Consider the following 18,903-nt stretch of genomic DNA (forward strand, 5'->3'; position numbering starts at 1 on the left):
TATGATCATGAATGAGGATATAAAATTTGCATTAAATCTAGAACTTGTGGGTTCTGGATGGATTTTTGCATGGCAACCATCAACATAGCAAGATTACAACCTAGTTGCCCAGGTCATCAAGCACATGCCTTCTAACCAGTAGCTTGAGTGTTCATTCTTAGGACTGTTTCTAGTTCTAGCTTGCCCCATCCCCTTGGAAATGATTTTCATCAGATTTTGTTTACTGCAAGATGCAGCATCATGCAGTGTTGGGTTGTACCAAAGAACCACTTTTTTTATTGGCTATCACTTCGGGATTGTATATTCCAGCAAACTGTTGTCTAAAGAGTTTCTAAAACCAATACCATGAAACTAATGGTATATTGCTTTCAAATGTAATGACAGCTTTAGTAAGTGCTTTAAGGTAAAAATCAGGTAACCTGACCCCTAGGTATCAGCATCCAGTGAACTTTGCTAGAACTAATGATTGATATCTGGATTTGCAAAATTAAAGAGGTGCTATGACTGACATATGATAACTAATGGACCCGCATTAAAATTTCATAATGTGTCAAAATGTTGGAGTATTGTGCATAATATAGATGAACAAATTTGTTTTCCCCAATAAAAGTGTAGATGTTAGACATTTTTATATCTGTAAACTATATCCTGTCCTGCTTTTTGGTACTCCTACGAAGAGATCTGCTGTCATGGTACGTCATGCAAGTCCATCTTGCACCATCCATGCACACGCATTGTAGCTTGTCCGCAAGCACTCTGTGACATCCAACTGCCTCTGCGTTGATTCCTCATTCTGCTGCTCTCCACTTTGTCCTCTAACCAAAATCTCTTTAGCTTCTCAGCTCTTAAGAAATGGCTGATATTTTCTTTTCTGTATGTTATTTTTAATGTTCTAAAACTGCTTTTGTGCTCACAGGTATAAGTATTACATTTTATCTGTGTAGACATAGGTTACATTGAATTAATACAATGCTTACTTGAATTCTCTGCATTGTAACCTTCTGTATCATGAAGAAAGTGTATTGTAACTGGAACTGCTTATCCATACTCCTGCTGTCAATTTGACATGTATTGTCATCACAATTTTTGCTTCGTTCCCAACTGATGAATTAAAGTGTCTGTCTTGGCTCAGTGGTAGCATTCTTGCCTCTGAGTCAGAAGGTGCAGGTCCAAGTCCCACACCAGGACTTAAAAACAAAAAAAAACTGATACTCCAGTGCTATACTAACGTAGAGCAGCACTGTCAGAGATGCCATCTTTTAAATGCAATGTTAAACCAAGGCCTTGATGTCCCCTCAGGTTGATGTAAAAGAACTTATTTTAAAAGATCAGTGGAATTATCCACAATATCCTGGCCATTATTTAACCTTCATCACAAAAAACAGATTATCTGATCATTATTGCATTACTGTTCATTGGACCTTGTGTAAAAATTGACTGTTGCTATACACTGCATTACAATGGTGATTTTTCTTCAAATTACTTCATTCTGTAATGATTTTTCTTATGTTTAAGAGGAATGTTTTGAAATTTAGTTCTTTTTCTGCAGGCTGTCGGAATGTCTGGCTGGAGTGCAGTTCAGATGCTGGGACAGCAGAATAATTGCTCATTTTAATCGTGTAGTGTTTACTTAGGAGAGATCTGATGGATTTTTGTTTATGAATGATGATTTCCCCTGGGGCTTTTTATTAGGATGATTGATCGGCTGATGTAATAATGTCGTTAATGGGAGGAGTTAAATTGTGCCAGAAAATCAGTTTTCAGTTCTTGCTAGGGTTTGTTTAAAGACAGAGGTATGAAAGCTGCTCTGACACTCAAAATCTCTCTCTGAAAGCTTTAAAACTGACCACGACCTCTTATAGCAAGCATGTTTCTGGTTATTAATGTATTTAAAGTGGAATTTTAAATTTTAAGAATGATGCTTACTTGAAACTGAAACAATGATAAGTTAGAAATTAAAGTTGTTTCCTTTCATGTTTTAACTATTTATTGTTCAACTGTTAAATGTTAACCTGCTTCATTTTGTTAAGTTATACTTAAACTATTATTAAATAAAGTGTGTTTTATTATGAAAGATCCCTGATTTGTCAGCGGAACGACTCCTGCAGTGAAACATCCTATCTTCATATTTATGCCAAAATAGGAAAAATTGTTTGCTTCTATACTAGCTTCCTAATGTAATTTGGGATTCTGGTTCAGGACCCTAACAATTCTTTGCTTTGAGATGTCCTGAGGTTATGGAAAACACTGTATAAATGCAAATTTTTAAAAAATATATTCCATACTGAGGATATACTTACTAATTTTAATGTTTTATTAAATATACATTAATGTGCCAACAAAAGCCAAAAATGGCACACTAAATCTATCCTTGTAATTTTGACATTTATATGGAGAAGGATGCGCTGTGCTGAATAGCTTTTAGGAAGTATGTTTTAAATATAAGTGTTTGGAAAAACCTTTCTGCTCTGTTTAGTCAAAGGCCAAATATTCGAAATTATACTTGAGACAAGCCAGCTGTGTACCTCAGGAAATTCACCTAAAAGTCCAACAAGGATTGACAATGCTGCAAGACTGTAAGTGTTTTGCTCAAGATCTTGTTCAAATAAAAGGCAAAGATGTACTTACACCAGTATATCGACTACTTGTAGGAGACCCCGGTTCTACATATTGTTACTTAAACACAAGGCTGTTTACAATACCTTGGCCTTCCCGTGGTGTTGAGGTGAAGTACAGCAGTGATGAAATAGGTAAAGCTTGCAAAGCTATTAAAGATCTTAATGAATACTTGCGTGTGGAAGCAATGAAAATATTGTTGGATCATTGTTCAGCTGATGAAGAAATGGGATTTGTGGCAGCAGCAGCAACTTCTGCACTCATTAAGGATTCTGGGAGTATGAAGGATGGAACTTATCCCAAAGAAGAAATCAGCATTAGTGCTGTGTTAAAAGATAGAACTTCTTTTAATGTGACTCTGTTGAATTACATGGATCCTTCAAAAATGAAATACCTAAAAGAGGAACCGTACTTTGGAATGGGAAAGATGGCTGTGAGTTGGCATCATGATGAAAACCTCGTGGAAAGGTCAACAGTTGCTGTGTATAACTACAGCTGTGATGGTATGTATGGAAAGGAGTAGAGAATTACAGGGTTACTGCTTGCTGTTTTAATGCTTCCACCCCCTGAAGCTTTCTTCACACATAGAGGCTGCACACCTGCAAACTTGTACATCAATTTAGATTTACTGTTTGCTAATTGTTTTAGAGCACTGTAGAAATGTTAAATCAACACGTGTGGGCATACATGTTCCAGTATTTTATGGAATCCATTTTGTTTACATAAGCTGCCCTGTACTTTTTTTTGGCGTGCAGTGCTTATATGTATTGTAATTAACTAACTGGTTGGACGCCAAGAATATAAAACCAGCAACAAAAAAAATTCATTGCCGAGTTCCTCAGGTGCACATTTCCACTCGTATAAATGCTTTTATTGTCATTGACATCATCGTCTCTATTGGAGTGATTTGTCAAAAATGAACTAGCTGTTGCTGCATGCTGATTTTATTACCATTTTCTTTGCTTTCAAGATACTACTGGGGTTAGCTTCGAACAGAAGTACTTCATTCAATTTTTACCGTTGTTTGTAATATGCTTTAGTTAGTTTCTGTAAAAGCAACCCAAACGTTAAGAGCAAATCTATAATGAGCAGCATGTTACATTACAGATACAAATTAATCAAAAGAATGGGCTTTTAGTTTTAGTTTATCTTCAACTTCAGTGATCAAAATAATCAAACTCATTTGTTACCAGTAATTATCAGAGCTTTTACATGTCTAACCTACGTGTCCTGCTTGAACTTGGGTTTTGGCAATAAACCTTCTTAAAACTCAAAAAATAAGTCATTTTAACGAGCACATTCCAAAGGTGCTGGATTTATTGGGAAACCCCAGGAAACTTTGATTGAAATTACTCCTTTTGATTGTAGTTCTCTATTTTATTGGTGCCATATTGGGAGCAGTGTTGCAGTTGATAATGTCTGCCAAAAGTTGGGTAAATTCTGTCAAACAGACATCCAGTTAGCCCATAGAGATTTCTTGCTGTACTTGTTAAACTCTGTTATGTTAAAATCCCTTCAAAGCAATGGTTTTTGCTGGATTTTCAAACTACTACTGTGAAATTAAGTTCCAATTTCTATGAACAGAGTTTTTAAACAAAATCCCCCAACAGGCTTTAGTGTTGATTTCTTTTTTCCTCAAGGTCTTCAGGAGATCTTGTTTTCTTATTTGTGTACTCAGACTATGGCAGGCCAAAAGCAATTGGGGCTTTTTGTTATATTTCTTTTCCATCCCATATTATCTGCGCAACTAAAATCACTTGACAGATTACTGTGCATCAGTGTCAGACAGTTGGACATACTGATGAGGGGTTTCTGCAATGCATGCAATCCCTTATCACTTAAGAACTGAATGCGTATGATAAATTCATTAGTCTATTTTATGTAATCTGCTTCTGAATATGGGGGCTGTCTGTAAAGGAAACAGATTTATTATAACATACCTTACTGTGATTGTAATAAATCATTTTTACTGAACCTCTATTCTTTCTCCTTTACAGATTTAGGACCTGCTTCAGATGAAAGCAACATAACATCAATAAAGGGCAGAGACCCAGCACTTTGGCATGTCGGCCTAAAAGTAGCCTGGGACATTGCTACACCAGGGCTGGCATTTCCCCTATGTCCCGGCGATTGTTACTTTATGCTTGGTAATTCTTTAGCATTCTAACTACCCTGCTTTCCCATGAGGCACTCTTGGTAGTGCAGGTCAAGAAATCTAAGTGTTTCCTTCTTAATACCTACAGGCATTCTGTTACTTTTTATCTGAAGTTAACTGGTTTCATATTGTAATGGGTGCAACGGATTTATCTTTAGAGCTTATTGTTTCTATCTTCCAAAGCATTGTTTTGAGCAGATGGCCTTGGGTGATAATGGAAACATTTTGGGCCACATTTTATGAAGAGTGCCGTCGGATGACCACTATGCTTATATGTTTGCACTAAGATGGTGCTCCACGTTTCTAGCTCAGACTTCTGAACCAGGCCTCCTCAGAAATGTGGAGTACTCATATATTGTTGGAAACCTTCTTTGTTGTGCAGGATCACTGGGGGACTAAAAGCCATGTCCCTTTATGTGATACTAGCTGCCTTATTTTGGTAAGCGCTCATTCACTAATGTACTGAAAAGCTTTGGGAAATTTAAGTAGCTTTTCTGTGTGTTAGTGAATAAGTGTGGGTGGCAGGGTGCCAGTGGACAAGGTGGGTAAGATACTAGCCAGGGAGGGTGGTTAGGTGAGTCAGGGAGGGAGGATGTTAGAGGGTCAGGGAAAGAGTTGGGTTAGGAGCTGCGGTGGGGAGTTGGAGGACCCGTTGTAAAGTTACCAGGAGTTAAACATTTATTTCTGACTGTTTTCTGGCTAATTACCCAGGTTGGTAAATTGGAATCCTCCGAAGTCTACAACTCTAACTCAAGGTTGGAGACTTTGTCAGAGGTTCCCAGGGAGTGGGGAATTTTCCATTGGAAGTTTAAACTTTTTGAGACCTTGTTGAGATTTCTGAGGGGTCCCTTAGCATTTCTTCCAGGGTACATCTGTCCTTCAACCATCTGGAGACGGGAACATCTGGGCCAAAAGCAAGATTTTACATTATTTTAAAAGACATTGTAATCTTTCGATCTCCTTTGGATGAGGTATCCTTTATCAATTTCAAAAAGTGACATAAGTTCCTTTTAAAAAAAATTGGCCTCGATAAGTGCCTATAGGAATGAAAGACATATTAGAACCATGGAACCTAACATTGTTAATCAGCCGCCAAGTTAGAATGAGCCAGTTGATATCTGTATCCACGTACAGTATGTGTACTTGGGATATGAGACAAAATAAAATTGTCCTGCAGTGCCAAGCTATAGGTAGAATGCTTGCTTTGAAACATGTGTAATGTAATCTTTATAGTTTTATGAAAAGGAAACAGTTTCACTTAATTAACAATAAAATATTGGTCTGCAGAGGAAGTGTACGCTGGGCCCTGCTGTCTCAGATGCAGGTTCCAGGGTGTCTGATACATGGGTTATTCAGTGTAAGCTATAAATTCTCACACACGCTAAGAAGGTGTGTGAAAGGTTTAATGCTTACTGTGCCCAGAAGTCTAGTTAAATAAGGTTGTTATAGTTTCAGTGTGAAAGAATGTGAATTGTGCCCTCTCCTAAATATTTGGAACAGTGATGCTTCATCTGTTCTTGCCTATGCTGACATTTGGTCCTTTAGAGAGGAAACCAAGATAAAGAGGTTTAGGAGTGATAACAGACTGATGACTACATGCTTACCCTGGGTATGACCTTTTGTGGAGACACTTATACTACTAGATATCAGGCACCAGCACTTGTAAATGAAATAAGAAGATGATTGCTGTGCATTGACTTTGCTATTTTTTTTAGGTACTGATTGAGCTCATCCTTGACAGTAATTTAATCAGAAAATAAATACACAATAAAATGAGGCAATTGAGTCTCTGGTTAGAAGCTACAATGTGATACCCATTTAATGATTGGATAAATAAAAAAATCTGGTAAAATTAAAAACAAAAGAAATAAAATAATTTTCTTCTCTATTTTCCATTTTCCCATGAAGTTCCCTGATCTGGAGGCTGTGCAGACAATCTGCTCAAAAGTCAGTGTTTATTTGATCAGGGTATTCATTACAAGGCAGGACGGACTTTAATTTCTTTCAAATTTGAGTCTTTGGCCCTAATATTTACTTGGAATCATGAAGAGAGGGAGGATTTTCAGAATAAAAACCTGGAAGTTCTGGATTCTGGATATCTTGCTGAAATTAAGTGCAGGATATCTTTTGAATGTTCTCAACAAATTTCTTGGCTGATAGCTCACCAGACAGGCAGCCTGGCTATCTGTTGGATGGGAAAGCAGCCAAAAAGCAGGTGCTAGGTATGTAGGAGATCACTGGGTGGTGGTAGGATGAGTAAAGATTGAGGGGGTTGGGGAATTCAAAGATTATAGAATAGTGAGCAATCGGAGATTGTGCAGGAGGTTAGGGCTTGGCGTTTGGCTATCATGGTATCCAATTATGGGGTCTGTAGAAAGGTTAGCTTGGAGGGGAACATTGAGCAAGCACTGCTGCTCAACTCTCAAAATCAATGGGGTCATTTATCTCATGGAACATGCGTCTTGCCTATCAGGATTTCAAGTCCCAACCAGGAAACTGACCTCCATGGGCTACAAGTTAAAATGTTATTAAAATGAAGGCAAAGAACCTCCTGAAGACATTTTTCTGATTGACTCATGAGAGTGGACCACTTGCCCTTCCAAGATCTTCCTCTGTTGAAATGTGAAAGTTGTGTTGTGGTTGAGTTTTAAATTTTTGAATGTTCTACTCCCATTCACCCCAATTTCACACATGCTTGCAGATTAATATTCTCTCTTTTGGCTACGCTCATAACTTCTTTTCAGCAATTGATCAAGAGGCTGAGGGGCCTCTTTCTGCACTGTAGGGTTCTATGATTCTATGGTCACAAATTTGTTCTATGAGAATACATCAAATGAATAGATATTAGGAAATCCTCACTTGCTGTTTCATTTCCTCCATACTACCCACTAGCTCTAGACATTCTGAATGCACCTTTACGTATTAATTACGACTGACAGCCATTAATTTCATCACTTAAATATGTTAGTTCAGAATGCTAATGAGAACTGAAAAGAAACTAAGTTATAACATTGACAACTTCTTTGCTTTTTTTCAAATTGGAAGTGAACAAAGATGTGAGCTGAGGGAACAATTTGAATGGACATGTTGAATGTTAATAAACTGATGCAAAATGAATAAACTTGCTTAATAGGAATAAGCTGGAAGAAGTTTGAAATCTGCCTTATGGTTCAGTCAAAATAAAACACTTTTAATCTGTCCACTATAGTTGGAACTTAATACTCATAAATTCTTGTTAAATATCTAGCTTTAAGCAGGGTGGGGTGGGGTGGGGGGGGAACGTGGAGAGACACCAGACAGAAGTATCCAGGCCCGGTAATGAAATGCAAATAGTGATTTGCAGAGCTGATTATGCTGGAAATCTTGGCCTTGGAGACTTGCGGAGGCTGTGACGCCCAGCAGGAAGCCTGCAAAACAGCCACCACCGATGTGCCCAGCCCACTACACTACTTGAGCAGCGCAGTAGACTGGGAGAATCACCCCCATTGATTTTTTTTTAGTGATTTAGTGTTTTACTGTACATCCATATTAATTGAAGAGATATTTTGAGACTGAGACAATACTTTCCCTTTTATTTGACAAACTTTACAAGATCATACGGGGAAGGATGTTCCCTGCCGGTTTCAGGATCATGCTGTCAGGCTCAATTGGGGGTCAGAAACCTGTACCAGCTGGGAAACTCTGTGATTTTCCTTCATTTGATTATTTAGTGCCCATTGGACAGGCTGATTGTCCAATTAAGAATAGGTGGTGCATTCCTGAACTTGGAGGGTCAAGAGGAGGTTCTCCAGATTAGCAGCAAAATACTTTTGCAGTTAAATGAGAAGGTGCCCTCTCTCCAGCCTTTCAAATAAAAAAAAAAGTCCATGCAGCTGTGTCACCATTGTGGGGTGTGGGGGTGGGAATCCACTTAACCTGTGGCTGCAGCCAAAGCTAGGCAGGTAGGGACTGCCTCTCAGCTTGACTTCAGTGCTACCCTCATCCAGTGCCCCTTCCCTGGTTTACAACAGGAGGCCAGCTCCATGCAGCTGTGCTGTTTCTTGATACCTCTGAGACCAGGAGGCCATTGGAAAATTCCAGTCGGCCTCAAAATAGGCCTTAATAGGCAGTTATTTAATTGACTAGCCTATCGACAGTTTGTGATCTGTGTAGGTGCAACATACTCTTCTTCCCTTCTGCTTCAGGGAAGATAGTAAGAAGTTCTCACAACACCAGGTTAAAGTCCAACAGGATTATTTGGTAGCACAAGCCACTAGCTTTTGGAGTGCTGCCTCTTCATCAGGTGAGTGGGAGTTCTGTTCACAAACAGGGCGTATAAAGATGCAAACTCAGTATACAAAATAATGGTTGGAATGAAAGTCTTTACAGGTATTTATTGATTGGTGGACTTTTGGAGTGGAGTGCTCATCCATGTGAGATAAACCCAGGAGTCTTAACCTCTATTCCCAAGTCCACATAATAGGGGAAAAAAGCCGATATTACAAAACAGATTATTCAAGTTTTAAAGGTAGAGATAGTGTGAGTGGAGAGAAAATTAAGCACAGGTTAAAGAGTTATTGTCTCCAGTTAGGACAGTTAGTGAGATTTTGCAAGTCCAAGTAAGTCTTGGCGATTACAGATCGTGTGATAGGAACCCAAGATCCCGGTTGAGGCTGATAACTTGGTTATCAGTCTCTGTTCAACTAATCTGCGTTCTCGTGTGTCGTGAAAGCGGCCTTGGAGAATGCTTACCCGAAGATCAGAGACTGAATGCCCGTGACTGCTGAAGTGTTCCCCAGCAGGAAGCGAACACTTTTGCCTGTTGATTGTCGAGCGGTTTTCATTCATCTGGTGTCGTAGCGTCTGCATCGTCTCCCCAATGTACCATGCCTCGGGACATCCTCGGGAAAATTGAGTTTGTCTTTATGTGCCCTGTTTGTGGACAGAACTCCCACTCACCTGATAAAGGGGCAGTGCTCTGAAAGCTAGTGGCTTGTGCTACCAAATAAACCTGCTGGAATTTAACCTGGTGTTGTAAGACTTCTTACTGTGTTTACCCCAATCCAACGCTGGCATCTCCACATCAGGGAAGATAGCCAGGGAACCAGCATGCCAGTCGGTGGTGTGAATTTTTTTGCCACCCTACCTCATCTGGTTCTAAAAGTTCTGCCCTTTGTCTCTAGTTGTCTCTTGTTTTTTAAGCTTATTTATTGGTGTCACAAATAGGCTTACATTAACGCTGCAATGAAGTTATTGTGAAAATTCCTTAGTTGTCACACTCCGGTGCCTGTTCAGGTGCACCGAGGGAGAATTTAGCACAGCCAATGCACTTAACTAGCACGTCTTTCGGACTGTGAGAGGAACCTGGAATACCCTGAGGAAACCCATGCAGACATGGGGAGGACATGCAGACTCCGTACAGACAGTCACCCAAGCCGGGAATCAAACCCAGGCCCCTGGCATTGTGAAGCAGCAGTGCTAACCACTGTGCTACCGTGCCACCCAAGTTTGGACAAGGAGACGATTTTGAAGGACATGCACTTTGGATATTCGCCAACTGCCAATTTCAGATTCTGAATTTTATGTTCACTCATAAAATAGTGCCACAGAAAACTTCTTTACATTGCATGGTCGCTTCAACAGTTCCAAGAGGCAAATTGTAAACAATAAAAGGAGAAATTATGCTCTGAATAAACAGAATTCAAGATGCAACAGATTATTTACACTTTGGGCATTAACTCATGGGGATTGCATGATGTTCCCTCTGTCGTTGCTACCAGATTGTTCCTGCAATCCCACTCGGGCAATGTTGTCAAAATGCTAACTTTGCACCAACTAAGGGAAACCTCTTGATGGTAGAACATCAGTCGTATGATAAAGGTGAATGTGTGATCACAATGCCCTTTCTGATTTGTGATCCTCACTACTAATGGAGAAGAGCATTGTAATCATGCACTCACCATTTATTGACTGGTGGATCTTTGGAGTGGAGTGCGCATCCATGTGAGAGAAACCCAGGGGGCTTAACCTCTACATCCAAGTCCATGACATAGGGAAAAAAAGCCGATGCTACAAAATAGATGCTGCAGTTATTCAACTGAACATCTTTTCAACAATCAACGTGATAGTTGTTTATCTCAACAAGTAAGGAAAATGAGATTCAGTGCAAGGATGAATTACAGAGGAACTATGATGCAGAAACGAAAGCTCTTGCTGATTGCCTTCCTTTATCAGTGAACCTGAAAATATCTCATCAGGGGATACCCACAGTTGAGTTACTTCCCTCAGAAGAGCACTAACAGTTGTTTTTTGATATAGAACTGTAGAAGCTCAACCCATGGATAGCGACTGGCCTGGAAGAGGTACCCGGACGAACACTCAGATCCTATGCGGAAAAGCTGGCGGGAGTATTCATAGTAAGAAGTCTGACAACACCAGGTTTAAGTTCAACTGACTTATTTGCTAGTAAACTCTCAAGCTTTCGGGGTTTGTCCCTTCCCCGAAAGCTTGTGAGTTTACTATCAAATAAATCAGTTGGACTTGAACCTGGTGTTGTCAGACTTCTTACTGTGTTTACCCCAGTCCAACACAGGCATTGCCACATCGGGAGTATTCACACACATCCTCAACCCTTCTTTACAACAAACTGAGGTCCTTATTTGCTTCAAGAAGTTGACCATTGCCCCAATACCAAAGAAAAGCTAAGCGGCATGCCTTAATGACTCTTGACCATTATCTCTGACGTCCATCATTATGAAGTGCTTCAAAAGGTTAGTCATAGCACAAATCAGTTCCAGCCTCCCAGATTGCCTGGATCCACGACAGTTCACCTACCGCCCAAATCCACAGCAGATGTTTTCATTCCCCTGCGCTCAACCCTGGAACACCTAGATAACAAAGACATCTATGTCAGACTCATTGGGATTTATAAGCTGCCATTTCAACCTCTAACCAGTATTGGGGGGAGATTATTTCCTTGTTTTCCACTATTATTTCAGAGAGTTTGGTAATAAATACCTTAATAGATCTTTAATGCTACTCAGCTTAAAATCTTCATATTATTCTGCTTGGACGAATGAAAGTTATTTTATTTGTTCTCAAAGCATAAGCAGTTGATCTGTTGATATCAGTTTCTGAAAAGCATGTTTGTAGTTTAAAAAAACACGTTTTTTGACAAATTCTGAAAATGTAGATTACTCAACTGCCCTACATCCTTACCAGGGAGGAATCAGTTAAAAAGATGTGAAGATCACCCAAACGTCTCATGGATCCCAGATTTAGAAGCCGGGCAATTTTTCACTTCAGTATTTCCAAATTTATCTCTCATCCCAATAACCAATCTATTGGGCCTTAACTGTGTTGCAAATGTACCCTTCCTTAAATATGGAGAACAAAGCTGCACACAATACTTCAATCGTGCTTTCACTGAAGTACTGTACAAAGGCAGCAAAAATGTACTCCAATCCCCTTACAATAATGGCCAACATGCCATTTGCTTTTCTAACTGCTTGCAGTACCAGCATGCTAACTTAGTGCTTCTTGTACATGTAGACCTGAATCTGTCAAAAACAATATTTAAAAATTTCATGCCTATTTAAAAAATAATTTGCTTTCCTATCCTTACAACTAGAGTGAATAACATTACACTCCATTTACCATGTAGTTGCCTATTTACTTAACCTGTATATATCTTTTTATAGCCTATTGTGCACTCTTCACAGCATGCCTTCCCACCAACTTTGTATCATCAACAAGCTGGGGTACATTGTTTTCAGTCTTTTCATCCAAGTCATTGGTACAAACTTTAAGTACACTAAGAAGTCTCACAATACCAGACTAAAGTCCAACAGGTTTATTTGGCAGCCTTAACTATAATGCAAATGTATCCTTCCTTAAGTATGGAGCCTGAACAGTACTTCAACAAATTTTAAGTAAGAGGTCATAAACTGATCCTTGTGGTACTCCTCAAGTTACGGCCTGCTAACTTGCTCCATTTATCCCTACTCTCTTCTTCCTATTCGATAACCAATCCTCTGTGCATACACTTAAATCCATATGCCATTACCTTGCATATTAGCTATTAGTCATATTATGTTTGGGAGCCCAAATGGATAGCAAACCATATAACCTTCTACAGCCATGATGCCAGTTCTCTGTCAGCCTGTTTTGTGTTTCTGTCATTGACCGTTCATCCTCATTGAGTTTTTGATGTGGTCATGAAATCATGAAAAGACAGATGGAATTTTTTTGTGTGAACCTTCCTCTAGGATGCAGAGTAAACAAGGCCTCAGAGGTATTCTGTATTGAATAAATTACCAAGGCTCATAATTAGGCAGATTTGGAAATGAACCAGCAAACAAGCTTTTTTATCTCCCGCCTTCTGCTCTACAGTTGGTACGAAGTGACTGAAGTGCATTTGTAAAGAGACTCTGGTCATCATAGTCCAGTTGAACATACATTTGAGAGGGACACCACAAGGAAGGGTCATTAATTTAGACACCTGATCATCAATCAGCATCAAATATTTAAGATAACATTATTTTGCCAAAGCGGGGAGTCACAGGCCAAGATGTTATTGTACATTTGTAAGTTCACTTCTGGAATCTGAGAACATAAATATTATTTCATATTTTATAAAAGCAAATTACTGCAGATGCTGGAATCTGAAACCAAAAGAGAAAATGCTGGAAAATCTCAGCAAGTCTGGCAGCACCTCTAAGGACAGAAAAGAGCTAATGTTTCAAGTCCAGATGACCCATTTGATCAACATTTCAACCTGTGTATATATATTACATCCAGCGATATTTTGGATGAACTGTAAATTCAATGGTTGAAATACTAACCTAAGCTGTTGAACATGTTGGCTTTGACAAAGGGTTGTCTCAACTCAACTTTAGCTTTTCATTCTCCTTACAGATACTGCCAGATCTGCTAAGACTTTCCATTATTTTCTCTTTTTATTTCACATTTTGTTTGGCTCTGTTTTTGAACTTAAATTTATTGTTGAGCCAGAGTGGAAAAGGCAAACTGAAAGGAACAGACAACAAAACACACAGTATCTAAAATATTTTTAGCAAGAATTGAGTATTTCTCAAAAGTTGATAGGTAATGATTTTCACAATGGAGCAGCTTATTGTTAACATATGCTAAACTGTTTTATAAAATTTTTCACCAATCTTTCACAGGCTTGTACTTAGTGACGTCAGTAACCAATGATTCTCTTCTTTGTTTGCAGACATTACTCCTTGAAGATGACAGCTTCCTGGGGTCAGTTATCAGGAAGTAGGGAAAATTCTTTCTAATTCATGAGAGCTCTTCATAGTAGGAAATAGTGAAACATACTTCCAAACAAATGTCATCTCTTTAATCAATCATAGTTAAAGTTTCTGTTCAAAGGGATAATGCATCAACACAGATAGACATTTACATAGAAGTATATTTATCTTTATAATAATAATGGACTATGGGGGAATGTAATTTGAAGAAGCAAGCAAACATTGAGTTCTACCAATCAAGAAATCTAACTCATGGTATATGCAGAATGACAATTACGAAAACCTCAGAGGTTTTTAACCTGTTTGTAAAAATCTCTTTGAAACTGTAGTATTTTCTAATTACTTTAGAAAATTATGACCTTTAATGTTGTAACACATGGTTAAGTTCTGGAAAGATTAATATTGGTTCTTAGCAGTTTATATTTCTTAAAACTTCACTGCCCAAGATGAACTATATCTCAGAATTTAAAAACAGCTACAGTGAGATCGTGATGAGTCAAATTTGGATGACACAAAATTCCGATTACGTTGATGTTGTCAACCAATGCCGTCGACAGAATATCAAGTCCCATAGAACGATGCCTGTGCTGAGCTGAAATGCCACACCAGTAGCTCAGGATTAGCGATCTTTGTCCAGGCTTGTCACATGACCATCCTGACAAATGAAAGCGGAGTGGGGGTTACTGTTTACCAGAAACTGCACTGGAGAAGCCATATAAATACTGTGACTACCAGAGCAGTCAAAGGCTAGAAATCCTGACTGTCCAAAGCCTGTCTCCCACCTGCAAGGCAGACGTTGAGTGTAATGGAATATTATCCACTTGCCTGGTTGAATGGCGCTTGAACAACACCATCCAGGAGAAGCGGCCTGCTTGATTGCTACCCCTTCCTCAATTCTTCCAGCACTGGCGAACAGTGGCAGCCATGTGTACCATCTACATGATGCACTGCAGGAACTCACCAAGGTTCTTTACGCAGCACTTTCCAAACCCACAATTACTACCATCTAGAAGGACTAGAGCAGGAGGTATCTGGAAATACCACCACCTGGAGGTTTCCTCAAAGTCACTCACCTTCCAGACTTGAAAATACTTTGCTGTTCCTTTACTGTTGCTGAATAAAAATCCTGGAACTACTTCCCTTAACAGCACTGTGGGTGTACCAACATCTCAGGAACTGCAGCAGTTCACGAAGGTGGCTCACCAGCACCTACTCAAACAACCAGGGATGGGCAATAAATGCTGGTATAACAAGCAACACCTGCATCTCGTGAACAATTTTTTCAAAAAGAGTAAAATGAAGAAGTACTGGGCAAGCCATTATTTGACATCACGATCTCCCTGTGAAAGGGAACATGAACATCTTGGAACAGTTTAACAAACAGGCATTCTTTCCAGCAAGAAAGAGGATGAGAATGGCTGCCTATCCCAATGTAAAAGGTCTGCAAACACGTTTCAAGGCAACCCAAGTTGAGGATGTTCCCATCTCCAGTCCAATCCTGCATGAAAGGGAAGTCCCTCTGTCAAAGAAACAGGGAATGTGCAGTTCACGGTGAGGCACAGCATGGTCTTCTGCAGTGTAGGTGGAGAGGTTGCAGCAGTTAAGGCAGCAATGACGGATGATTGGCTTCAAACTGGTTTTGTCCATGTCTTGAATGAATGTGTACTAGAAAACATTTTTAATGTGAAGGAAACCAAACTGTTTGGTTTGCCAAACTGCTCTTTAATGTTTAAAGGTGAAATATGTAATAGTGGAAAGCAGAGCAAGGAGCAAGAAAAAGCTGCTACTGCTTATAATTAGGAAAGTCCAAGAAGCCAATTTGCTCCATGGAGGCCAAGATGTCGCCCAACACAAAGGCCAACCTCTAGCCGGTAGATCAGGGATGATTAGGAACCTGAAAGCCCACTGCTGACATCAGCTGATCTTTCAATTTGGAGGTTATGTTCGTAATGAAGAAGGTGTGGAAGATGGTGACAGAAACCATAATTGCCAACTGCTTCAACCATGCTGGATTCAAGCAAATTATGTCTGCACAAGTTGCCAAGAATGAGGAGGAACAAGGTGAGACCAATCAACCTGATGATGAAATGCTTCTTGCTCACTTGAGGCATGGACATTCCAGCAGAAACAACTGTGGAAACCTATGTGGAGGTGGATGATACTACATGATGAAACTGCCAAATGATGCCATCATAGATGCAGTCTGTTCTTCAACTGATTATGGAATTTTTCTGGTACTAACACCTGACGTTTGTGAATGCAATATTCTGGCCTTTTACAAACTCAGACTATTGTATGACATAAACAGATCGAATAAAGATCTTTCATTTGGCATTCAAGTATGTTGTTTTTGACATAGACCACATTGCAGGCATTTCATGTTACATAGGGGTACATTTGTGTGGGAATGGGTTCTCCTAGGCTATCACAAAGCTCCACAACACAAATTTGTGGGTAGATCCCCAGGGATTGAATTCATCTGGATTTCAGTGTATTTGTCAGTGTCACATAGTATCCCAATTAAGGTATTTTCATTTCTTAGTCATTGAAATAACTGACCAATTGCAGAAAAAAACAAACAATAGCTTTTGCTTTGAAAAGAGAATAGCTGTTAGCAAATTCTGACTAACAAAATAACACTACCACCAGATTAGGCCCCAGCCAGATTATCACAGCATGGCGCAATCCTTCACACTTCTAATTGGTTGCCTTCTTGCCAGATTGTATTTGTCTTGCTTTTGATTGACAGAACATACTTGCCAATTTTTCACATTGTCAGTGAATGGCAGTGTTATAGCTATACTGGCCAAGATTTTGCAGCTCCAGTAACTGCAGGCATTGTCATGGGTGGGATGGGAAAATTTGGAAAGCTGTAAAAGGTCAATGGCTCCCCATCCCAGCTGTTGTCATGGCTGGAAAATTCTGGCTACTAGGGTAACTTGATTAAGGGCATAGCTCAATATGGAGCACTAATCTTCAGTAATCCAGCCAGATTGTTGTCAGGACCTGTAGCCTTTGTTGTATTCAGTGCCTTTTACCATTGATATCATATGAAGTGAATCAAATTGGCTGAAGGCTGGTGATGCTGGAGATCTTAGGAGGATGCCAAGATGAATCATCTACTCGGCACTTGGTTGCAAATGCTTCAGCTTTGTTTTTTTCATTGATCATAGAAACCCTACAGTGCAGAGAGAGGCTACTTGGCCCACCGACTCTGCACCGACCACAATCCCATCCAAGCGCTACCCCCATATCCCTACATACTTACCCACTAATCCCTCTAACCTACACATCTCAGGACAATTTTAGCATGGCCAGTCAACCTAACCTGCGCATCTTTGGACTGTGGGAGGAAACTGGAACACCTGGAGGAAGCCCACAGAGACACAAGGAGAATGTGCAAACTCCACATAGACAGTAACCCAAGCCATCAATTTAACCCAGGTCTCTGGAGCTGTGAAGCAGTAGTGCTAACCACTATGCTACCATGCCGCCCTTGGTCTGATGTGCTGGGCTCAACCTTCATTAAGGATGGGGATATTTTTGGAGTCTCTGCACCTGGTTAATTGTTTAATTGTCCACCACCAGCATTCACAGCTGTGTTATAGCACAGCAGATGGCAAGTGCCAGAATGCTCAAATCTCAAAAGGAAACTTAAAACAAGCTGCCAAAATGGTTTGGAATTTGACCATAATGTGGAAGTATCTAAAGTCAAGATAAGTAATTCTCAGACTACTTGTGATGATTTTAAATAATGAATGTGAACATTTATTAAAATGATATTTATAGCACAAGAAAATCTTTATGCAGTTAACAGTACTTCTACGAACATTTCCTAAAATTTCCTGGCTTAAGTAAACTCAAAGATAAATGCAGTCTTGATGGCAACATTCAGTATAGATTTTTTTATCTATAGAAAATCCAGTAATACTACCACAGAATGCTCTTAAGCTCTAGGGAAAATCTTATACAGGCTTCTCCTTTCTGAGGGCAGCAGCAAAACTGGTGCTTACAGGTCTGGATTGAACACAGACTGTCAAGATCTCTCAGCCAAACCGCAACACTCTTGTGTCTCACTTTAAATATTTTCCTCCTTTGATCTTTCATTCTATTATTGCTAGAGTCTTTTCAAAGTTCCTCTTCCCAGAATTGACCTTTTCTATTATTTAAAGGCCACGGTATTTATGAAGTAAACTTACCATTTTGCCTCATTTTGCCTATGTTGCAGATTTATAGAACCTTAGTTAGACCGCACTTGGAATATAGTGTTCAATTCTGGTTGCCACACTGTGGAGGCTTTGGAGAGGGTGCAGAAAAGATTTACCAGGATGTTGCCTGGTATGGAGGGCATTAGCTATGAGGAGAGGTTGGAGAAACTTGGAGAACTTGGGTTGGAGAAATTTTGGCCTTGGAGGGAGTGCAGAGGAGGTTTACTAGGCTGATACCGGAGTTGAGGGGGTTGAGCTATGAGGAGAGGCTGAATAAACTAGGCTTGTACTCGTTGGAGTTTAGAAGAATGAGGGGAGATCTCATTGAGACGTATAAGATGATGAATGGGATGGATAGGATAGAGGTGGAGAGACTCTTCCCGCTCAAAAAAGACAGTAGGACTAGGGGGCACAGCCTCAAGATAAAGGGGGGGCGTTTTAGAATGGAGTTGAGGAGGAACTTCTTCACTGAAAGGGTGGTGAATCTCTGGAATTCTCTACCCGTTGAAGTGGTGGAGGCTGCCTCGCTAAATATTTTCAAGAAGCGGGTTGATGGGTTTTTGATAAGAGAGGAGATTAAGGGTTATGGGGAGAGGGCCGGAAAGTGGAACTGAGCCACGACAGATCAGCCATGATCTTATTGAATGGCGGGGCAGGCTCGAAGGGCCAG

At 39.8% G+C, this 18,903-nt stretch overlaps 1 protein-coding gene across 4 annotated transcripts in view; it reads left to right on the forward strand.

Annotated features, from left to right (window-relative positions):
- Positions 1-18,903, forward strand: part of fto (FTO alpha-ketoglutarate dependent dioxygenase) — a 391,304-nt gene that overhangs the window by 85,436 nt on the left and 286,965 nt on the right. For 2 of the 4 annotated variants that reach the window (XM_080187014.1, XM_080187015.1), the window contains exons 3-4: positions 2,477-3,119; positions 4,614-4,763. In XM_080187014.1, the coding sequence (XP_080043140.1) occupies positions 2,477-3,119; positions 4,614-4,763 (793 nt within the window). The remainder of the gene's footprint in view (positions 1-2,476; positions 3,120-4,613; positions 4,764-18,903) is intronic. The other 2 variants (XM_080187016.1, XM_080187017.1) reach the window with 1 other exon arrangement.

The sequence above is a fragment of the Carcharhinus amblyrhynchos genome, chromosome 4, assembly GCF_965287045.1.
Source record: "Carcharhinus amblyrhynchos chromosome 4, sCarAmb.v2.hapA, whole genome shotgun sequence".
Classification (NCBI taxonomy): Eukaryota; Metazoa; Chordata; class Chondrichthyes; order Carcharhiniformes; family Carcharhinidae; genus Carcharhinus; species Carcharhinus amblyrhynchos.